At 42.4% G+C, this 24,906-nt stretch overlaps 1 protein-coding gene across 2 annotated transcripts in view; it reads left to right on the forward strand.

The window, feature by feature from the left end:
- Positions 1–24,906, forward strand: part of LOC126215033 (PHD finger protein 14) — a 185,090-nt gene that overhangs the window by 26,509 nt on the left and 133,675 nt on the right. For both annotated transcript variants that reach the window (XM_049941664.1, XM_049941665.1), the window contains exons 3-5: positions 899–1,041; positions 10,159–10,273; positions 20,814–20,942. In XM_049941664.1, the coding sequence (XP_049797621.1) occupies positions 899–1,041; positions 10,159–10,273; positions 20,814–20,942 (387 nt within the window). The remainder of the gene's footprint in view (positions 1–898; positions 1,042–10,158; positions 10,274–20,813; positions 20,943–24,906) is intronic.

A 24,906-nucleotide genomic window follows, 5' to 3' on the forward strand; every position in this document is an offset into this window, starting at 1 on the left:
CGGCTCCTGGCTGAGATCGCTTCACTGCGAGGCAGGAATTGCTGCAGTACTGAACTGTTCCCAAGAGGAATGGAATTGTATTGAAGCAGAATCACACACAAAGTATCTTGTGTTCTAACTGCTCACAAAACTGTGCCCTTACAGTGGAGTAAGAGACACCCGAGTCACACCCACTATTCTTTAGTTTAGAAGTAGAATGGGTCGGCAGAAGAAAGTGCTGAACTCACGAGAACGTATTTTGTGTAATTGTGTGTAATATGTTTCGACAAGTTTAAAGATGAGAATTTATGTACAGCAAGGGAAAGCAATTTGTGCAGCATTCGCCTTTCTCTAGTGATGTCTACGGAATTAATTGTTGGTAGCATGTGGCTCATTCGGGAGTACAACGGACAGTGCGAGTAGACTAGCCTTCTCTAAATTGAGAGTTGGCACTTTCTCTTGCTGACCCTTCAGTTCCGAGACTGAGGGAGGAAGGAAGCGCAGTGGCGAGGTGGGCGAGAACAGTGGTACCCGTCCTCGTCCACCCGTCCGGGTTTATATGTTTTGTAGTTTTCATAAAACGCTCGAGACAAGTGCTTACCTGTCCTTCTCGTCTATTTTCGAAACGTACGCTGTTCGCTCTCCGACATTCTTTTATTGGTGAGACATTGAGCTCTTATCCTCCCTCCCTCAGATGCAGTTGCATTTTGTTGTGAGATCTAACACTTTTGTGACCTTCTGCCTGTGTATGCCCTGCCTGCTAAATGGAAGTACTTTTTACCTTTACTTAATAGTTATGAAAGGTACAATTTAGAATCAGCTTAGAAAAGTTTCATTAAGCAGCTATTCCCAATCGTGAACTGTAAATAGTGGTAAAACAATTGGTACAGATTCTTCAGTTCCAAAATTTCTTCTACAGATGACGACGACGATGATGACGAAGATAACGGAGAGGATTCTGACGATTCGGAAGGAGGGCAGAAGAATGATACTGTGTCAGAGGGAGTCACCATCGGTGACGTCATAGAGAGGGCGAAGCAGAGGCAGGCTGATGGAAAACAGGTAAGTAGTTAACTCTTTTCGATTAATTAGAGTTTCTGCCAGGATTTTGTGTCATCCCTTACCTTCAGCTACGAATTTATTGTACACGTTGTGCTCGACAGAAACTCGCACTAGACCCATTTTAAAATCCCGAACCACTTGATAACAGTGTACAGATCCTTTACCTTTTCTGAGAAGTGGCTAGGTGTCAGTTGTTATCTGAAAATTAGCTGAAACCGAAAATTTTCTAACAGGAAGTAATGTAATGGATTCGAATAAAACCTGAGGCGATTTATTGTTTTGCCCCAGATTCGGCATTATTCAAATCATTTATATGTACCAAATACAGAACTGACCTATTTCCCTGTACTGTATTCGCATCTTCCATTTTTACATATATCCAGTTTCTCAGTCAGAACTCCGAGTGCCACTACATTTGTCACTGCCTTATGTATATCTCTGAAGCACGTCTTCATACCTCACCGAGTAGCAACTAAACATTTTTAGTTGCTATGTGGTGGTTGTTTCAGTCTCCATTAGAGCAGAAGAAAATCCCTGTGATTTTTGTAAAAGAGTTGAAGTATATGCTGGGATGGCTCCTCAAACAAGCCAGAGTCATTTACTTTCATCAAAAGTGTTCATCTGAGCTTCTGCTTCTCGTAATGTTGGGCCTTTTGAACTTGTCAACATTCCTTCCTTCCTACGAAAAGGACACTGTGTGCATAAACATTGCTAAAAGTTCTGAAAAGTGGTCCGAAAGAGTGTGCTCTCTTCGGGGAAATGTGTGGAACATATATGATCTGTTTGTTGTTCCTGGCAGCAGCAACTCCTATAATTGTGACAATAACAAATTTATATCTGTGAAAATACAATAAACTTTGTCTCCCCACTGCAAAGATTTGACAGTGTTAAATGAAGAGCCTTCTGTGAGGCAAAACAAAAGCTTGTGCAACCAACATGAAACTTCCAGCAAAGATTTGTACGAACTATGCAGACGGGAATTATCTCAGCATACCTAGTGCTCTCACATTCCCTCGGGGCTAAACATTCCCTAACTTATTTCCCATTGGAAGGAAAATTAGCATTGGCTGTATTTTGTTGTTTTATTGTCAGCAAAATCGATTTTTGGTCACTTAGTGACCATTCTCAGTGCTGTAATATACAATTAAAATTGGTAGGCACTGGTATCAAGCTATAACCACAAGCTTAGAGCGATCACATAAACTCAAGAAAGTTGAGTTCACGTGATCGCTCTAAGCTTGTGGTTATAGCTTGATACCAGTGCCTACCGATTTTAATTGTATATTACAGCTCTGAGGATGGTCACTAAGTGACCAAAAATTGATTTTGCTGACAATAAACAACAAAATATGGCCAATGATGATTTTCCTTCCAATTCTATCCACTATTTGATCGTGGTGCACGCAACACGCCATGGAGTCGCCAATCAATATTATTTCCCATTGCTTCACTTTACCTTTTGCTTATCTACCTTGTTTGCTGCGTTCTCTCACCTCTCTTCCATGCTCCCCCCCACTTGTGGATTCTCCCTCCCTCCCGCCCCTCCCTCCCTCCCTACCTCCTGTCCCTCCCTCCCTCCCGCCCCTTCCTCCCTCCCTCCCCCCCCGTCCCTCTCTCCCTCCTGTTCCTCTCTCCCTCCCGCCCCTCCCTTCCTTCCTTCCCTTCCTCCCTCAACCCCTCCCCCACTTTGTCACTCCCTCCACCACTTTGTCGCTCCATCCCCCTCCCTCCCCCACTTTGTCGCTCCATCCCCCTCCCTCCCCCACTTTGTCGCTCCCTCCCCCTCCCCTTCCTCTCCCCTCCCTCTCCCTCCCCCACTTTGTCGCTCGCATCCTCTCCCCTCCCCCACTTCCTTGCTCCCTCCCCTCCCTCTCCCCTTCTCCACCATCCCTCACCCCCTGCCCTCTTCTCTCCTTCTCCCCTTCCCCCTCCTGCCACCCCTCGCCCCCCCCCCCCTCTCTCTCTCTCTCTCTCTCTCTCTCTCTCTCTCTCTCTCTCTCTCTCTCTCTCCCTCTCTCTCTCTCTCTCCCTCCCTCCATCCCTCCCTCCCTCCCTCCCTCCCTCCCTCCCTCCCTCCCTCCCTCCCTCCACCTTTTGTTATAATGTTGCCGAGTTAGTGAAAGACCTGTCTCACAGTACCCTACAACGCCTCCATGCCTCCTCTAGCCCCTCACAATCTCCACGTATGTGGGCTGTTGCCTGCAATCATCGACGTGCGATAATCAGTCTCATTACTATGGGGGGCATGTGCTTTTGTATGTCCGTGTAGTTGGGAATATGTATACGCTTACTAGAAAAAAAAGCAAGAGCTTAAAAGCTAGTATTAGTCGTTTTCTATTACATGTTTCTGTGTATCGTGCAGCTGTCCTGAATAGTTAAATGTTTGCATTTCCTGTATTTTATGTACTTTGACGTCGTAACATTTGTGCACCTGCATTAGAAGCACGATACGGAGCCACCCGAATATCCGAGCACGTTAACATTCCATTTCATAGTTTGGGAAGGCAGACACGCTACAGATCGAAGACACGCGACAGCTTGACGACGAGGGCCGGTGAGTCGGACCACGCGGATGTAGTTTTTAGACAATTTTTCCACATCTGACTAGGTAAACACTGGGCCAGTCCGACCTCAAATGCTTTGCAAATGTTTAGAAAACATTCTCTCTCCCAAACGTGAGATTTACTGTAGAAGAAGACATACGGGGTACAAAGATCCCATTCCGGGGGGAGTGGTGGCAGCAGGATGTGCATCCAGCTACGTACGGACTGTCTCTAGTGTTGCCACGACCCACGTCACAGTGACGGCTCTGTAGGGAGTTGGAAAAAGTCAGGCGAGAAGAAGGAGAGGAAGGAGGTTAGAAGTGTGATGTACTGTGCTGTATCATCAGCTGGAATGACACTGATATTGGTGGGCGATTTTAAATCAAAGTATTTTGTGATAAAATTGGTGAGGAGTGCCACAATCTTCTCATGTTAAATAGTTTATTCTACCGATAATATTGTAACTCAGAATGCAGATGTCAACTTCACAGCTGTAGCTCCTATTAATATTACAGTACAATCTTCACACGTCTTCCAAAGTCAACCCCACCACCGTTCGGTTTCGGCTCTTATTGCCGAGCCGAAGTGCTACTCCGACCCGTGTCGACGATACGCGGACAGTACGCGACCACCCGTGCAGTCGCTTTCTCTCGCGACGTTAGTGCTGTCGTCATCCCGATATACCGTATCTTCCTTCGTCGTCGGCGTTGTCGTTGTTACCGTGAGACACCGTTATACCGAGTGGAAAGGCGCGTCGATCTTAGAGCGTGAGATATTATAACCTTAAGTCATTGACAACACACGACAGTCACGGTAGCACCTGATTCCAGAATAGCTGCAGTAGTTAGGATCTACGAACTACCCCCTCTTGACAAGGTCTCCAAAACTTAACTCGTAACGAGATCCCTTAGAAGCAAATTGTCATAACGATCGTATATAAAGGCTTTGTACAACGGTAAGAAATGTTACAGTTAATAGAATTATAACAGATACGACCAAACAGCCTTGTTTCTTCTGTTTTATTTAACGTAACTTTGTTCACAGTTTTATTTCGCATTCACCACTCATTCACACTCTGATGTGGAGTATATGCGAGTGCCTGAACCCTAACTCCCAAGTTCCATCGAAACCCTTCGATGAACAGTTTTGGTTGCGCGACACCAACAGTCAATGATAATGATACAGTATTTTCTAACTGACTCTTCTAGTTTAGCTGCCGTCCTCCACGAATGTTTGTTAGGCGTAAGACAATTATTAAGAGTTCGCGTAAAAGTTAACATTTTTCTCCTTTTCATAAATTGGAGCCCGCTCTCCGCGATATAATTAAATAATCAGTCTCAATAATGTGTCCCTCATGAGATGCGTATAGATTTATCCCGGAATTGACCGTCCTGTAGGTGTACTCAATGTAATGACCACACTTCGCTATCCGTGATTTCCTGTAACTAAATGTCCTTTTGTTACTCTGATTGTATACCGTAATTGTTTAAAACTCGCCCCTATATTTTTTCACAACGCACAATTAGCACTTCTTTACTTGTTTATTTCTAAGAGTAAATGAAAAAATTGACCCCGTATCATCGGCTTCATCAATATAAAGCAAAACACCCCAATATGCCCAATTTTACCTCTTCTTATAGGATCGGCTACCTTACTCATTAATTTGTTGTTGTTGTTTCGGTCTTCAGTCCTGAGACTGGTTTGATGCAGCTCTCCATGCTACTCTTATCATGTGCGAGCTTCTTCATCTCCCAGTACCTACTGCAACCTACATCCTTCTGGATCTGCTTAGTGTATTCATCTCTTGGTCTCCCTCTACGATTTTTACCCTCCACGCTGCCCTCCAATGCTAAATTTGTGATCTCTTGATGCCTCAGGACATGTCCTACCAACCGATCCCTTCTTCTAGTCAAGTTGTGCCACAAACTTCTCTTCTCCCCAATCCTATTCAGTACCTCCTCATTAGTTACGTGATCTACCCACCTTATCTTCAGCATTCTTCTGTAGCACCACATTTCGAAAGCTTCTATTCTCTTCTTGTCCAAACTAGTTATCGTCCATGTTTCACTTCCATACATGGCTACACTCCATACAAATACTTTCAGAAACGACTTCCTGACATTTAAATCTATACTCGATGTTAACAAATTTCTCTTCTTCAGAAACGATTTCCTTGCCATTGCCCGTCTACATTTTATATCCTCTCTACTTCGACCATCATAAGTTATTTTGCTCCCTAAATAGCAAAACTCCTTTACTACTTTAAGTGTCTCATTTCCTAATCTAATTCCCTCAGCATCACTAGATTTAATTTAACTACATTCCATTATCCTCGTTTTGCTTTTGTTGATGTTCATCTTATATCCTCCTTTCAAGACACTGTCCATTCCGTTCAACTCCTCTTCCAAGTCCATTGCTGTCTCTGATAGAATTACAATGTCATCGGCAAACCTCAAAGTTTTTACATCTTCTCCATGAATTTTAATACCTACTCCGAATTTTTATTTTGTTTCCTTTACTGCTTGCTCAATATACAGATTGAATAACATCGGGGAGAGGCTACAACCCTGTCTCGCTCCTTTCCCAACCACTGCTTCCCTTTCATGCCCCTCGACTCTTATAACTGCCATCTGGTTTCTGTACAAATTGTAAATAGCCTTTCGCTCCCTGTATTTTACCGCTGCCACCTTCAGAATTTGAAAGAGAGTATTCCAGTTAGCATTGTCAAAAGCTTTCTCTAAGTCTACAAATGCTAGAAACGTAGGTTTGCCTTTTCTTAATCTTTCTTCTAAGATAAGTCGTAAGGTTAGTATTGCCTCACGTGTTCCAACATTTCTACGGAATCCAAACTGATCTTCCCCGAGGTCCGCTTCTACCAGTTTTTCCATTCGTCTGTAAAGAATTCGCGTTAGTATTTTGCAGCTGTGACTTATTAAACTGATAGTTCGGTAATTTTCACATCTGTCAACACCTGCTTTCTTCGGGATCGGAATTATTATATTCTTCTTGAAGTCTGTGGGTATTTCGCCTGTCTCGTACATCTTGCTCACCAGATGGTAGAGTTTTGTCATGACTGGCTTTCCCAAGGCCATCAGTAGTTCTAATGGAATGTTGTCTACTCCCGGGGCCTTGTTTCGACTCAGGTCTTTCAGTGCTCTGTCAAACTCTTCACGCAGTATCTTATCTCCCATTTCGTCTTCATCTACATCCTCTTCCATTTCCATAATATTGTCCTCAAGTACATCGCCCTTGTATAAACCCTCTATATACTCCTTCCACCTTTCTGCCTTCCCTTCTTTGCTTAGAACTGGGTTGCCATCTGAGCTCTTGATATTCATACAAGTGGTTCTCTTCTCTCCAAAGGTCTCTTTAATTTTCCTGTAGGCAGTATCTATCTTGCCCCTAGTGAGACAGGCCTCTACATCCTTACATTTGTCTCTAGCCATCCCTGCTTAGCCATTTTGCACTTCCTGTCGATCTCATTTTTGAGACATTTGTATTCCTTTTTGCCTGCTTCATTTACTGCATTTTTATATTTTCTCCTACTCATTATGTGATGTGTTACGATTTGGTTGGTCATAATAATGCTTTTGAATACAATTAAAATATAATGGCGATATGTGTTTAGTGTTATTGGAAATAATATGTACTCATTAATTTACTACATATTATTTCCAATAACACTAAACACATATCGCCGTTATATTTTAATTGTATTTAAAAGCATGTTGTTATTATTATGACCGACCCAATCGTAACACATCACGCGGCGTGCATTTTTAACGATAGCTTTACACTCGCCCAGGCTTTATTCGTGCATTACTATATATAAATATGCAGAGAGGACCGAAAGATCGATCTCTCTACCGTAACCAATAGAGGCAAACACGCTTTTCAAGTTCCGTTACATCTATCTCGACTCGTATTGTTACACCGTCTCAGAGACGAGTGTCGTTCCCGGACGTGACTTACTGCGTGAAAATAAGTAATAAATTTGCACGGTAGTTGTACTCTCCTATAAAATAAATTGTACCATTTTATAATTTGCAAGTACCATTCATCATAAAAGTGAACTCGGGATACGTAAGAGCACACTGCTCACCGTCCTGCCCCCGCCAGGACTCTGCAGTGCACAGCAGAGCGGCACCCTCCACCAGCCCGCTCCTCCTCCCTGTCTCAGTTACCCACCACAGCCGAGTTGAGCCACTGTGCCCGGAGATGACAGTGGCCAACTACGCGTGTGTTTTTCTAGATCTGGAGGACAGCTCTGTCTAGCTGCCGGTAAAATGTGCTCGCTATAAACTGAGGGTAACGGATCAGTGTTACACGAGCAGATGTGCGCGGTGCCTCGTAGACGTATGTGCGAACCGTGATGTCAAATCGGGGAGTTCGAAATGGGGCGCAATATTGGCACGAGAGAACGTGGATGTGTCACTGCGGGAAATTGCCGCTCGTGCGGAACGGAGTGTTTCGGCAGTGCGACGGGTGAGTGCCGGACGGGTCACGGGAGGCTGTAGAATGCGACGAGACGGGTCACGTCGCACCACCCGGGCCACCCCCGGAGAAGATAGACACCTCGTCCGATTGGTGTCGCAGGGCGGATCTGCGTCCTCCCCGGCTCCGGTGCGACAGTGGAACAGTGTAATACACCGTACACTGTCGGGGATGACAGTCTGCTATCGTTCGTTACGGCACAGGTTATGTGCGCGTCGTCCACTTCTCCGTCTAACTTTCACAAATGTGTGGAAACGTGCTAGACGGCAGTGGTGTACGGAATGACATAACTGGTCGGGAATGGCATCGGGTAGTGTTTTCAGACAAATGTAGGTTCTGTTTGCTCGGCAGACAGGTGGAGTGGCATCACAGTGACTGCATTCACACAACATAATGCACCGACTCGAGACCTTACGGGGTGGGGTGCTATTAGGTACGACTACAAATCGTGTGGGTCGCTATTAGGTACAACTACTAATAGCAGTCGGTGCGTGCTCAGGGCACTGTGACCGGTGCGACGTACGCGAGTGTCTCCTCCGACCCGTAGCCGTACCCTTTCTGCACGACACTGCAGGTGCCATTTTTCGGCAAGACAATGCACTACAACGTGTTGCTGCACAGACACGTGCCTTTCTGGTGTCACAGGTTGTCAGTCTCGTGCCCTGGCCCGTCAGATCACCAGACTTGTCACCGATCGAAAATGGGTGGGATACGGTGAAACTACAGGTGCGACACTGTGACCCAGTGCCGATCACCGCAGATGAACTTTGGAGCCGGATCAATGCGGCGTAGATGGCTACACCGCAGGTCATCGTTCGTGCCTTATTTGTTTTGACCGGAGCAACTTATTTACATTCTCCGCCAGGGTTTCGATTACCTCTCGTCGTGCCCCGAAATGAGAAATATCCTGCCCACTATCCTTCCCACCCCTCCTACCGTGGTGTTCCGTCGTCCACCGAACCTACACAATATACTCGTCCGTCCTTACACGACCCCTGCTCCCGATCCCTTACCTCGTGGCTTCGTACCCCTTTAATAGACCTAGATGCGAGACCTGTCCCATACATCCTCCTACCACCACCTACTCCAGTCCGGTCATTAACATTACCTATCACATCATAGGCAGGGCCTCCTGAGAAACCAGTCATGTGATTTACAAGCTAAGCTGCAACCACTGTGCTGCATTCTACGTAGGCAAGACGACAACCGACAAGCTGTCTGTCCGCACGAACGGCCACCGACAAACTGTGGCCGAAAAACGAGTGGACCACCCTGTAGCTGAACACGCTGCCAAACGTGATATCGCTCATCTCGATGACCGCTTCACAGCCTGTGCCGTACGGATCTTTCCCACCGACACCAGCTTTTCTGAATTGCGCAGGTGGGAACTTTCCCTGCAATACTTCCTACGTTCCCGTAACCCTCCTGGCCTCGACCTTCGTCAGTCACTGTCCTCACTCATCCGGCCCCCTCCCTGTTCCCATTCCAGCACTACACAGCCGTCATTTCACCACCACACCCAGTCTTTTAATTTCTTTTATTTTTATTTTTATTTGTCTCCTTTCCACTACTCATCCCCTCCCCCCTCCGCACCTTCTCTCCTACCCTCTGTCTAAACTGCAACACTTCACTGTCCGCCACTCCCACCATATTATCCCTCCCCCTCCCCGCCCCAGCCACCTCTATACCCCCATGAAAATTGGGTGTCTGATTGGTTTGCTTCAAAAGACGAACATTTCTATTGGCGTGGTGTCCACAAATTGCCAGAAACGAGGTCAAAATGTATAGAAAGCAATGGTCAGTACTTTTAATAAAATGTTTTTACTTTTCAATTCAAAATTAGTGTTTCATTTTCATAAAAAAACGTTCATTTCAAACCGGTACACCTGGTACTCAAATATAAATAAAACCCCCAGTAGTGTACCGATCTCACCCCAGTCTTGGCCTAAATACGTATTAACGATTAGAGAGTGTCTGAAATGTAGAAGAAATAACTGAGTACTGCAACTGTTCTGTGTACAGATTCCCATGCTGCACTACAAATACTCCCAATTATCGACACCTCGTACTCGTTTTACAGTTTGATGCCAAAGATGCTCTGAAAATACTCATCTGCTGTGGCTGCCTCGGTGACCGGAGTGACGACGCCAATGAAATTGTGGAGTGTGACGGTTGCGGCGTGACTGTTCACGAAGGTAATTTTTAATCAGTTCTTACGCATTCCACATTATGACTGTAGCTTACAAAATTTTATCTATGTTTAAGTGCGACAAATGGCTGCAGATAGATTGTATTCCCAGATTGGTGAAGGGCTGAGGTAGAAAAACGAAAATTTAAAATTTCTGTAGCTTTGTCACATATACTTTGATAACACTTCTACACCTTAGAAGTTGAAATCGGATGTGAGTGTATTATGTGTCTGACCGTGTGTAATACAAAACAGTAGTAATGCCATGCGTATTGAGAATGACAAGAATCAGACAGATGCTAATATGGTAGAACAAATGTAAATATTAATTGTCTTTTCCACATCTGTCGTAATTAGTAAGTCGTCGTGACTGGTTTTTCGACGTCAGATTGTTTTTCAGATTTTAATTCCTAGCTTATTACATTGTAACCTATGTGAGGTCTGTAAATTCAAAATAAAAATTCCGTGATTATTATTCACGCTATTTGTATTATTGTTGTAGTGGTTAATAAAAAAGAAAAAGAGAAGAAAAGAAAAGATTGAAAATGTGGGAAGAAATGGTGAATAAAAAAGGGTGTTTTAAAATCGTTAATGATCGTGAAAAGTGGAAAGAATGAAATGCAAATCGGACTTCGTATTACAGAAAAGTTATCGAACTTCGTGATTCGGAAAAGCTATTGTTGGGGTGGTCCTTGTGGTGTTTCTGAGCAAAAGTCAAACCAATTTCCACTACAAATATTATTTGAAAGAGAACAGAGAATAACAAATTGTGATTAACAGGGGGAAATGGCATAGATAAGAGTTCATCCTTTACGATGTTAACACGTCTTCTCTCGTGCGGTGTCCAGGTCTTGTTCTCCAAAAATCTCCTGCTTCATTTCCGCGTGACAAGTCTTAGCTGCTCTGAAATTTTGCAATAAATTTCATTGTCCAGGAATTACTAATGTATACAAATCAAAACCATCTTGATATTGAATGCAATGTATTTTACATTGCTGCTTCCATCCTCCGAATTTCATACAAACTTCCACAATACGTCTGCATATCAGTAAGTTTCTTCGTCTTCATCCGACCAAGACTAGCTAATAAGTAAGTTAAGCTTCCGCTCTCCAGAGACAAGAACTGGTAGAAAACAAAAAGGGTTACAATTTTCATACCTTCATTTTCTTATATATTTTCTCTGCCGTCAAGCACTCGTACAGCTGCGACGGTATAATTTATATCTGAGGAAACGAGTGTAGTGCGGCAAAATTCAAAGTCCCGCTAAATTGTCACTCTTCCAGTGTCTCTGGCAGATCACTCGTGTCTGCCACCATACCGCATCTCGTACATCTACATCAACATTTATACTCTGCAAGCCACCCAGAGGTGTGTGGCGGAGGGCACTTTATGTACCACTGTCATGACCACCCTTTCCTGTTCCAGTCATGTACAGTTCGCGGGAAGCAGTGTCTCTGGCAGATCACTCGTGTCTGCCACCGTACCGCATCTCGTACATCTACATCAACATTTATACTCTGCAAGCCACCCAGAGGTGTGTGGCGGAGGGCACTTTATGTACCACTGTCATGACCTCCCTTTCCTGTTCCAGTCATGTACGGTTTGCGGGAAGAACAACTGCCGGAAAGCCTCCGTGTGCGCTCGAATCTCTCTAATTTTACATTCATGATCTCCTCGGGAGGTATAAGTAGGGGGAAGCAATATATTCGATACCTCATCCAGAAACGCACCCTCTCGAAACCTGGGCAGCAAGCTACACCGCGATGCAGAGCGCCTCTCTTGCAGAGTCTGCCACTCGAGTTTGCTAAACATCTCCGTAACGCTATCACGCTTACCAAATAACCCTGTGACGAAACGCACCGCTCTTCTTTGGATCTTCTCTATCTCCTCCGTCAACCCGATCCGGTACGGATCCCACACTGATGAACAATACTCAAGTATAGGTCGAACGAGTGTTTTGTAAGCCACCTCCTTTGTTGAGGGACTACATTCCACAGTATTGTCCCGAGCCAGCTGCTTGACACGTAGGGACCGCAGCGGCTGGGAACTGCGCCGTGGAGGTGTCGTAGTGCGTTCGGGAATCGATCCGTAATCCTCCGTGCGTGTTCCGGATACCCAGTTTCACTGTCGGACACCGATGTGACTGGCATCCGAAACGGAGTAGGTAGCTGTGCGAGTCTTCCACTGTCCTACGGTGGGGCCGTCACCGGATGGCCCCGTTTCCGTCGCCGCAATCTGACGGTGGCGAGTGCAGGACTCAGGGCTGTGGTCGTCTGGTATCTCGAGTTACCTGCCGTCCTAATTGCCTAAATGACCAAACTGAGATGACTATCTGTGTCTTCTCGTACATCGTCCAGTGTCCTGAGCCGAGGCATTGCTCTGTTACTGGAGATTTATCTGTTTCATATGGACCTCCATTCCAAAGGTTGAGATCTTCAGCAGTATATACACCATTACTCTGCAACTCACACTGAAGTGTTTGGCAGAAGGTTTGTGGAACTTCCTCCAGACTATTTCTCAACTCTTCCACTCTCAATTAGCACTCAGAGAAAATGGACATTTAAATATTTGTCTGCAGGTTCTGATTTCTCTCATTTTATCACTATGTAACAATATTATGAAAAGGATAGTTGCTACTCGCCCAATTGTAGAGATGCTGAGTGGCAGATAGGCACATCAAAAAGACTGTCCGAAAATCAGCTTTCGGCCAATGAGGCTTTCGTTGGAGGTAGAAAGTACGTGCAAACACTCGTGGAAACGCAACTCACACATACGCGTGACTGCAGTCTCTTCCTGATGACGCCTCAGCAGCCAGAGATTGCAGTCATGTGTAAGTTGCCTCTGTGTGTGTGTGTGTGTGTGTGTGTGTGTGTGTGTGTGTGTGTGTGTGTGTGCACTCTGCCTCTGACAAACACCTTGTTGGCTGAAAGTTCATCTCCTGACAGTTTTTTTGTCATTCCTGCCTGTGACGCTGCATCTCCGCTAAATGGTGAGTAGCAACTATCCTTTTCATAATATTGTTATATTACATCCTGGATTTTCCATTGCCGAATTTTATCACATTAGTCATTTCCCTCCCTTTAGGTGGGGCTCAACAAAATATTTTGGTATTTGGAGGAGCAAGTTCGTGATTGAAATATTGTGAAGAGATCTCAAAGTGAAAAATCTCATAATGTTTTCCATTCTGACTCTGTCTTCTATTTTGCAGTAATACAAAACAAGCTGCCTAACTTTTATCTGGAAAGAATCCGATACTGTGCAGCAGTACCGTATTTACTCGAATCTAAGCTGCACTTTTTTTCCGGTTTTTGTAATAAAAAAAACCGCCTGCGGCTTAGAATCGAGTGCAAAGCAAGCGGAAGTTCTGAAAAATGTTGATAGGTGCCGCCACAACTAACTTCTGCCGTCGAATATATGTAGCGCTACACAAGTATGCTTTGTGGGCACAAAGATAAATACTAGCGCCAAAACCTCTGCATCAGTAAATAAATTAAAAAAAAAAGTAGAAGACGAGCTTTTTTTTTTTCTCCGCCCCGAGTTTCGACCACTGCATTTTCATACATTATCCAATGAAGTAAATACAAATTCCGTATTGTTCATCTTCGAATGTAGCAGAATTTCAATGTACTACGAAAATCCGACTGGCAAGACTGTTAGGGATGTTTGTCAATATGGCCAACTCTACGTTGCGAGTTTTATTCCTACCTGTGACAAGAGATGGTTAGATGGTTGCTAATAGGAACCTGATGAAATGTGAATCACATGCAGTATTCTCTTCACCATAAGAATAATACGAATATAAACATTTTGCCATGTATTCTTTCGTGTTTGCTGCTATCTCATTTAAATCCTGTCTGCCTAATAAACTACGAAACTAGAGTGAGACAACAGCAAACGCGAAAGAATATACGTATCGTGTCATGTTTATATTCGTATTATTCTTATGCCTAATAGTGATACAGTCAGAAATGAAGCACGGCAACTGACTAGATTTTAAGTGTCAGATGACTAATTTCTGTGCAGAATTTGATGTACTAAAGAAGCGGCCGCAAAGATTTTCAAACGGAGAAAAATTTTCGCTAAACACTCGTTCAGAACATGTTCTATCATACGCAGTCTATTATTTGGTTCTTGTTGATCATTATAAAAGAAAGCAGCAGTGTAAGTAACAACAAATAGCAGTCTCTTGCCATTGTTTCGCTAATGAGACGATTCCTCTTTTTTTTTAAGCGGCGGTAGCGGGCACAAAAGCAAGTCATGCCGCGAGCGGCGACAGGCCGTAAACACGCACTATCAAAATACGACAAACAATGCATGACACAGTACAGTAATGCATTTTCAGCTTAGAGTGACGTGAACACCTATAACAAAGAAAACGGCACTTATCAGATCAAAGCAAAATAAGCAATCAATTCAAACCAGACGAAGCACATGAAAAAGGAAGGGTACCCGTATAAATACAGATGGAGCGCCTGACGCATAGCAATGGCTACCTGGTAAAGCTTAACTGCTAAGCTTACGACTCGAACCAAACTACTGTAGCTGTATCGTCTTTCATTCGACCTAAATTGTGTCTCATATTACAATGGACCAACTTTGTTTCGATTTGGAGGTGCGGCCTAAAACTTTTCTCTCCCCTTGAATTTCGAGTCTCAAATTTCAGGTGCGGCTTAGATTCGGGATTCCCCCCCCCCGAGTCTCATTTGTCAGGTGCGGCTTAGATTCGAGTAAATACGGTAGGTCGACGAGCGTAATACAGGCAGTCTTTGTACTAGGATTGTTGCACCTTCCAAGTATTCTGCCAGGTGGTTCTAGTTTAAAGAATAGATTAGATTAGATTAGTACTTCTTCCATAGATCATGAATACGACACTTCGTAATGATGTGGAACGTGTCAGGTTAATAAAAGGTTTCTATACAAGATACTACATTACACAAAATATTACATGAAACTTTTTTTTTTTTTTGGTGGGGGGGGGGGGGGGGGTTGGAGAAATAATCCACTTACTATATCCAAAAATTCATCTAATGAGTAGAAGGAGTTGCCATTAAGAAATTCTTTTGAATGCTATAGGGCTATCTGTCACTTATGAAGCTATTAGGTAAGTGACCAAAGACTTCTGTGGCAGCATAATTTACCCCCTTCTGAGCCAAAGTTAGATTTAACCTTGAGTAGTGAAGATCGTCCTTTCTCCTAGTGTTGTAGCCATGTACACTGCTATTACTTTTGAATTCGTTCTGATCGTTAATAACAAATTTCATAACTGAATATATATATTTTGTGTAGCTACAGTGTCTGCAGGATCTTAGATGAGCTCCAGCAATTATTCTGATTACACAATTTTGTGCAATGAATACTCTTTTACTCAATGATGAGTTACCCCAGAATATGATGCCATACGAAAGCAGAGAATGAAAATAAGCACGGTATGCTAATTTACTGAGATGTATATGGCCAAAATTTGCAATGACCCTAATAGCATAAGTAGCTGAACTCAAACGTTTCAGCAGATCTTCAGTGTGTTTTTTTCCAGTTCAACCCCTCATCAATGCATACACCTAGAAATTTTGAATATTCTACCTTAGCTACCGATTTCTGATCGAAGTCTATATTTATTAATGGTGTCATTCCATTTACTGTGTGGAACTGTATGTACTGTGTTTTGTCAAAGTTTAATGAGAGCCCATTTGCAGAGAACCACGTAATGATTTTTTGAAAAACATCGTTTACAATTTCACCAGTTAATTCTTGTCTGTTGGGTGTGATAGCTATACTTGTATCATCGGCAAAAAGTACCAGCCTTGCATCTTTGTGAATATAGAATGGCAGGTCATTAATATATTTTAAGATCAGCAGAGGACCCAAGACCAAACCTTGTGGCACCACATTCTTGATTGGTCCTCAGTTTGAGAAATCACCAGTTTTTTGCATACTATGTGAACTGCTTATTTCAGGTTTCTACACTCTTCCAGTTAGGTATGATTTAAACCATTTAAGCACTGTCCCATTCATGTCACAGTACTTGAGCTTATCTAGAAGTATTCCATGATTTACACAATCAAAAGCCTTTGAGAGATCACAAAAAATCCCAACAGGTGACTTACAGTTACTCAGAGCATTTAATATTTAATTAGTGAAAGTATATATAGCATTTTCCATTGAGGAACCTTTCTGGAAACCAAACTGACATTTTGTTAAATCTTTATTTTTACAAAGGTGTGAAGCTACTCAACAATACATTACTGTTTCAAGAATTTTGGATAAGGCAGTCAGAAGAGAGATAGGGTGATAGTTGTTGACATCAGACGTATCCCCCTTTTTATGCAGTGGCTTAACAATGCCTTACTTCATTCTATCTGGGAAAATATCATGCTTCAGGGAGCTATTACATATGTGGCTAAAAATCCTACTTACCTCTTGGGAACAAGCTTTTATTATCCTGCTGGAAATGCCATCAATTCCATGTGAGCTTTTATTCTTGAGAGAGTTATCATCTTCCTAATTTCAGAAGGAGAGGTGGGTGGAATTTCAGTTTTATCAAATGGTCTGTGTAAGGCCTCTTCCATTAATTGCCTTGCTTCTTCTAATGAACATGTAGATCCTATTTTCTCCACAGCATTTAAAAAATGATTATTCAAAGTGTTTTTGACTTCCAGACTGTTGTTTGTCAAGTTTCCATTCGCTTTGATGGTAGTGCCGTCATCCTGTACTCTTGGTTGCGCTGTCTTCCTTGTAATAATATTCCAAATTGTTTTGATTTTATCAGAGGTATTAATCTCAGACATGATGGACATGCTTCTGGACTTTTTAATAACCTTTCTTAATGTAGCACAGTAGTTTTTATAATATTTGGCTGTTTTTGGGTCATTACTCTTTCTTGTCGTTAGATACAGTTCCCTTTTGTGGTTACAAGATATTTTTATTCCTCTAGTAATCCAAGGGTTTTTGAATGATTTCTTATAATTAGATTTAACTACTTTCTTTGGGAAACAGTTTTCAAATTCTCTTAAAAGTGTATCATGAAATAAGTTATATTTTAAATTAGCATCAGGTTCCTTGTACACCTCGTCCCAGTCTAACTGCTCAAGATTTTCTCTGAAATTTCTAGTTCTGGAGTCATTAACCGAACACACAACTTTGGAGGGTAGTTTTGAATTATTGAATGGAGCTATGTCATATACTGTAACTAGCTGAGCACCATTATCAGAAAGGCCATTCTCAACAGGACTAGAATTTATGTTTTTAAACTTATCTTGGTCTATAAAAGTGTTATCTATCAATGTGCTGCTGTCCTTAACTACCCGAGTAGGAAAATTAATGACAGATGTCAAACTGAAAGAACCAAGCACGACTTCCAGGTCATTCTTCCTATTACCCACTTTCAGTGAGTCAACATTGAAGTCCCCACAAATAATAATTTGCTTTCCCCTATCTGACAGATAGCACAATATGGCATCCAAGTTTTCCAGGAATCAATGAAAGTTTCCCAAAGGGGACCTGTATACTGTTACAATTATAAAAGAGCCCTCCTTCAGTTTAAGTTGACAGGCACATGCTTCTATATGTTGCTCTAAACAAAACTTTTTTGTATCTAAGCTTTTTACCCAGTCATAACTTTTGACATATATGGCAACTCCTCCTCCCACCTTATTCTCTCTACTCATTTGTGCAGTTAGTTTATAACCACTGATATTTACCTTTTCCATATCGGACACAATGTTATGCTCCGACAGGCATAGTATATCTATTACATTATGAGATTCAGTGTCATCTAAACAAATCAGGAGCTCATCTACTTTATTCTTCAATCCCGGAATATTTTGGTGAAAAATAGTAACATTATTTTTTACTTTTCTCACAAAAGTATCTACTTTTTTCTTTAATCCACCAATATTTTGGTTAAATATGTTAACATTATTATTTACTTTCCTGTTGTGAGAATCTTGTGAGTTTTGGAGCTCTTTAGCAGCTGCCTGCCTGTACTTCTCATTGGACACTGATATTAGCCTAAAAAAGAGGTACATCCAGGAGTACTAGTGTCCCCCCTTAATGGATTTCGCTAACAACCCTGTCAGTTTACCCTTCCCTTTCCTATTGAGGTGTAGGCCGTGCCTTGTGAAATCCCCCCTATCAATAACCTCGACAGGAACCAATCCGGTGTCTGACAGAGTGGCCTCCCTACGCAACTGATCCAACTCCATATTTACCCTCCTGAGAGAGCGGTTCAACTGGGGCCGATCGTGCCGCACGAAAGCAGGCACCAGCCCAACATTGGTATGGGTCGTTGCAGAGGCTTTTTTCACCAAGTCACACTCAATATTGTTGCTCTGATCCCTATCGATACTGTTTCCCACTCGACCCACTATCATCACATGATCCTGCTTTGAGAAACCCTTGCACAAGGAACCCGTATCCTCTAACACCTGGCTAAGACGTGCACTTGGCTTGAAAAAGTTTGTGACCTGGTACCTGTCACCTAATTTTTCCTGCAAAATCTGGCCCACACCTCTTCCAGGGCTGCTACCTACCAACAGAACTTTCCTCTTATTTTCTACTTTTTTTGAAACAGTTGGTTTCCTAGTGATATTCTGTTACATCTTAACTACATCTACTTCTACTGGGGCCTCTTCCTTACTTAACTGTGGTAGCAAGGCAAATCTATTGGTTGTGCTAATTGGTAAACTGTCAGACACAGTCCTCTTTCTGTGGCCCCTGTTCCCAGCTACCACTTCCCACCGCTGTTTACCCTCCTCCCCCCTTAACCTCCTCAGTTCCTCCCTCGCTCTGTCCTAATCGGCCAGAAGGGCTCTAATTTTCTCCTCCTGTTCAGCTATAATCCTATCTCTTGAGCAAACCCTGCAAAAGAATGGAAGAGTCTCGTTTGCTTCCTCAATTCCCACGCCGCTACAATTTCCCCAATGAAACCACATGTCACAACAACTGCGCAAAACCCCTGAACTAACTTTCCTACTGCAGCTCACACACTTAGTATCCGTGGTAGTTTAGAAATTAGTTAAGAGATTTATTACGTGATAACGATAATATATTAAATACAGATGCAAAAGGACACTAAATATGTTTAGGAAACTAATATGTAAGTAAACTATTACCAAATGCACTTAAATTTGTGGTATAATGCTAAATGTGCACGATCAAAAATTAGGCCTAAACAGCCGAATGTAACCAAAACGAACTTTTTGCAATTACTGGAAGAATACTCAAATAAAAGAAAAACCTTTAATGGCGAGCTTGAAGAGCACACTAATGAAAGTATTTAATTAGTTAATCTATACCTAATGCACTTAAGATTGCGGTAAAACGCTAAGTATGCACACTCGGAAAGTAAGGCAAAGCCACGCAATGTAAACAAAACGAACTTTTCACGATTACTGGAACACTACGCAAAGAAAAGAAAAGCCTTTAATGGTGAGCTCGAAAAGCATTCTAATGAATGTATTTAATCAGTTAAACTACAGCAAATGCACTTACATTGCGGTGTAACGCTAAATATGCACACTCGAAAAATTAGGCCTGCAGCAGTAAGTAAACAAACGAACTTTTCGCGATTACTAGAACACTATGCAAATAAAAGAAAAACTGTTAATTGTGAGCTTGAAGAGTACACTAAAGAACTTATACAACTAGTTAAAAGTGTTCAACTACAATAAATTACAACCTAAATTACTTATCTTTCACAAGAGCTCTGTCTCCATATGTGCGGCCTTGTGCAGGGCTACCAACCTGTTTTAAGTTGGTTGTAATCACATAACTTAATCCCCTAGTATTCTTCTGAACCAAAAACCTTCAAATGCCTATAATTTATTGTGTAATTGAAAAGTGTTTTTTTAATAGTCATGTCAAGGATCTCTCAGTTTTTGTTGCTTACTGTCAAGTGTCACTTTTCACCCTGCGTGAATGTCTTATATAGCTAATTTTACAATTGATTTTGATCTCCTGATGACTTTACTAGACCTTAAATGGCAGTCACGTGTGCAGACAATCTAAGAGGGGTGTTGGATTGTCTCTAAAATCATTTATACAGATTAAGAAAAGCAGAGGTTCTATAACATTTGACGCAGTACTGAAGGTATTACTCCCATTCCTCTAGATGACTTCCCGTTGATTACTACAAACTGTTATCTTTGACAGGAGATCACAAATCCATTCGCACAGCCGAGATTGGCATCGAAAGATGCAGCAGTTCACGGCCATTCAAGATTTTGCTGATTTTTGGAGAACTGTCACCAAAAACAGCAAGAACACTGCAATAGTGGGTGCCTCAGTCTTTTTTATTTTGTTCCCTCATCCGGACTCCCTTTAGCTGGAAATAGCGACGCATTTGTTTTTGCGATTGACGGTTCTGCCAGAAAGCTGTCCCCGGATATTGTAGCTCACCCGCTACGCTGTCGGGTTCGGAAATGTCACATACTCGCTAGTGACGGGCGGTCGTCTGAGGGGAAATACTGCGGAATTTACACGACACAATTCGACGAGCTGTAGATGCACACACCGTCCTCGCGACTGCGGTAACTCTCCTCACGTTGCAGGCTGCTACGGAGTGTCGGATGCGGCGAGCGTCTCCAGTACAGTGTCCTCCTGCTCGACGGAGCCCTGGTTCTGCGAGGCGTGCCGCGCCGGCGTCGTCGACCCCATCTGCGAGCTGTGCCCCAACTCAGGTCAGTGGCTAAGTACTGTGAATCTCTTTAAGCTCTGTTTCTACAAACAACACTGACATATTTTACAATCATCTTATGATGTACTAAATTCTGAAAAGTAGGTGAGTGTGTGTGCTGCATACGATTGTGATGTGAAGCACAATGTGTAAAATTCTGCAGGGGTCAGCCAGATAGCGCATTAAAATGGAGGTGATGCGCAGATGAGCTGATCGTGAAGCACGGTTCGGTGCATTCTGCCTTCAGAAATTTCGCCCACTGTGCCAACCCGAAGATAAGAGTGTCGGTTTCTCTCTCCCTGTCGTCTTGTGGCATTATCTTCTAGACAGAGCACCTAAAGTAAATAAAGTGTCTATTTTGCGGAAGCGAGGAGCAGGAATACTGTGTAAAGTAGATAATCACATACTTCGTGGAAGCAGTTTTAAGGATCTCAAAATTCTTTCACTTATTTCCCAGTACATTTACCCCTTAATGTTTTTGTCCCCCCCTCCCCGATGATAAAGAAGTGCGATATACTCGGTCGTGACACGAGACACAGAAATAATTTTGTTGTCGGCTTTGCCACGTTGTCCAGAGTTTAGAATGGTCTTATGTACTGTGGTAGTAAGATAATCAATACGCTCCCATCTAACACAGAGAAAGAAATTGGGAATCACTACGAAGTACAGGCATACCTCTTTCACCACTCTTTCTACAAATTACCCAAATATCTGTTAGCTACGTTGCAGATAGCAGTGTTTATTGTAAAGTTGTATAATGCCTATGAATTGGACTATATTTATAGATTATACTTAAAAATAGGTTTGTAATAAAGTAAATATTAAGCTACTAATAACAGATAAACAGTAACTATGTAGAAGAACGGAGGAGGCAGCAGTTTATCTACATCTACATCATACTCCACAAGCTACCCAATAATGTGTGCTAGAGGTACTTTTGGCACCACTAACAAATCCCCTCCCCCACATATCCACCCCCCACCCCATTCATTTTCCACTCACGAATGGCATGCCACAAGAACGATTGTTGATAAACCTCTGTATTGGCTCTAAATTCTCAAATTTTCTCATTGTCATTTCGGAAAGCACTCTCACAAAATTGCAATAGTAAACTTGTGTGTGATGCACAAAGCCTGTCGTGTATCATTTTTACCATCTGACACTGGAGTTTGTCGAGCAGTCGTGCGACACTCTCGTGCCAACTAAAGGATCGTGTGACGAGAAGCACTGCTCTTTGTTGGATCTTCTCTATCTCTTTTATCAGTCCTACTTGGTAAGGGTCTCAGATTATAAACAAGAGTCTGTCAGGATAGGGTTTTGTAAGTCACTTCCTTGATGTATTGTATTTCCTTAAGATGCTTCCTATGAATCTCAGTTTGGCATCTGCTTTTCCTGCTGGTCGTTTCATGTGGACAGTCCAGTTAAAGCCTCTCTCGATAGTTACTCGGAGATGTTTTACAGTACACACTCTCTCCGGCAATTTTTCATCAATAGTGTAGTTGTACAGTAGTGGATTTATTTGTCTATGATTGCTCAGTATGTTACATTTAGCTTTGTTTTTGGAGACAATACACCTTGACCAAAATACAATCTTCTTCTTTTTCTTCCATTTCTACCCCTGCCTCCCACCCCACACCCTACCCCCCCACCCCCTCCGCCCTCTGACATGTTTCACTGAAATATCAGTACTGTCAGTGAGTTTTTTGCTGTCTTCTATACAACACAAAAAAATGCCTTTTATTACTGGTACACACACAAATTCGAGTTTTTAAAGACAGTTTTTACATACTTGAAAAACAGATAATTTTTTTGTGTATATACCTTGTCGCCACATGCTGTGGATTTCCTGGCGTTTATGCAATTTAATACAGTTGTTTTGTTTCACAGTTTGTCGTCTGCAACCATATAGAACTTAATGCAGAACAGTTATTTACTTTGAAAATTTACAACGGTGCATGTTATGGTTATCCCTACCATTAGATTAGATTAGATTAGATTTACTTTCATTCCAATTGATCCATAGTGAGGAGGTCCTCCAGTATGTAGAACATGTCAGAAAAGCACTTGACAAATATTTACAACTCAAACAAATTTCATGTGGAGGATTGTGTGTGTGTGTGACATGGACAAAGAGTTTCAACCTGAAGATGATTATGTTACATTTATTGACATTCAGGGTCAACTGTTAAAGCATTAATTCTGCAGATTGGTACTATCCTCTGGTGTTGCCACTTTCTCATAGAAAACCACATAGTCTGCAAACAGTGTTAAAGAGTTTCCAACACTTTCTGCTATATGAGTTACACACATTGTAAATAGTAACCAGAGAGGCAAGTCTTCTGAAGTATCTGGAATTATAAGGCAATTACATTTTTTCTGGAAAAATCAGGAAAATCTGAGGGAAATCAGGAATTTCATAAAAACTCAGGGAATTTTGCATTTTTTACCTAGCAGTGAGCCAGCAAAACTGTTAAGTGCTAATTTAAGTAGAAAACTTACAACCTTCACTTGTATTTGTCTTTATAATATCAACATACTGCTTTGGACCTTCTACATAAGTTGAGCATGTCCACTAGATAGGTGGAGTTGTTGTTCTGCAATAACAAATTCTCTTATTGCTGTGCGCTGTAGTTTGGTAGAGAGCAGTACAGTTAACAACCACCAAAAAGGCCTTCTGTCCATGGTAAGAGTAAAGAACTTAAGGAAACTGTCTGTATACTGCCATGAGATACCTTCCTTCATCCGACAGCAGGGTGTGTGTGTGTGTGTGTGTGTGTGTGTGTGTGTGTGTGTGTATCCGACAGCAGTGTGTGTGTGTGTGTGTGTGTGTGTGTGTGTGTGTTGGGGGGTGGAAGGGGGACGGATAGAGAGAGAGAGAGAGAGAGAGACATGTCCTTAAGATGTTGACTGCATGTGCTAGTTTACAGCTCCTCTCTCCACAAAAGTTTCTGCCCTTATGAATTAAGAACCTCAGGGTGAAAATCCTTAAATCATTTTATGTGGACTTGTAGCGCTAACATGAAGAAACTGTGGATATTTTTATGTGGCAAGTGTGCTTTTCACTTTACTGATACAATGAAGCAGCTCAGTGTTTTTATAAGAGTAACTAAAAACCTGAGATGGGTAGCAGAGCTCATGGGGATTACTGAAGTCAATGAGTTTTCACTACATCACTAAAAAGTTTCAAGTGTTACTTTAGAGGGAAAAAAAAGGGTACAGTAGTATACCGTAATATGTTAGATGAATAGCTGATGCCAGATGTCTCGACTATACACAGGGCCGGGGTACTTCAGATTCTGAAAATACGTGCAAAGTGTTATTGGGTATTCTACCGTTCACAACATAAATATTACGTGTCGGTCACTGGGAACTCCTCGATTGGCCCGTGAGGAAAATTTTTCTCACCTCTTCTCACAAACGAGTCAGCTCAGGATATCCGAGCTGCAGAAACCTGTCGAGGTGCAGATACCGGTAGGAGCTGACGCAGTCTCCTCTGTGGTGACCGCATCGCTTCACCGTTTAGCGCCTCGTGGAAGTTTCCGACTGTCCACAGGGTGTATACGACCCGGGACAACCGGAGATTTGGGAAAAACCCGGGAATTTTTTCATCCAGGAGAAAACCGGGAAAAACCCGGGAATTTTTCATTGTTTTAGTTTTCAGTTAAATTTTTGTGACTTTGACTGGTAAGTACCAATACTCTAACAAAGGATATTACTGTATCCCGCTATTGCGAATAATACTGCAGCAATAAAACGTGAACGAGAGAGAAAAAAAAATGAAAATAAAAGTTAAGTTGCAAAGGAAATGCGTCGTATACAACAGCAAAACGCAGTGCTCATACAAGCGTCTGCCAACAGCAAAGTGCGTCAAAGGCTGTAGGAAGACTATGCGATACTTCGGAACGACAAATTACCTCCGATGAGCGTGACGTGACAACTGTTTAAATTAGATTCGTTTGAGCAGTTGT

The sequence above is a fragment of the Schistocerca nitens genome, chromosome 12, assembly GCF_023898315.1.
Source record: "Schistocerca nitens isolate TAMUIC-IGC-003100 chromosome 12, iqSchNite1.1, whole genome shotgun sequence".
NCBI classification, from domain to species: domain Eukaryota; kingdom Metazoa; phylum Arthropoda; class Insecta; order Orthoptera; family Acrididae; genus Schistocerca; species Schistocerca nitens.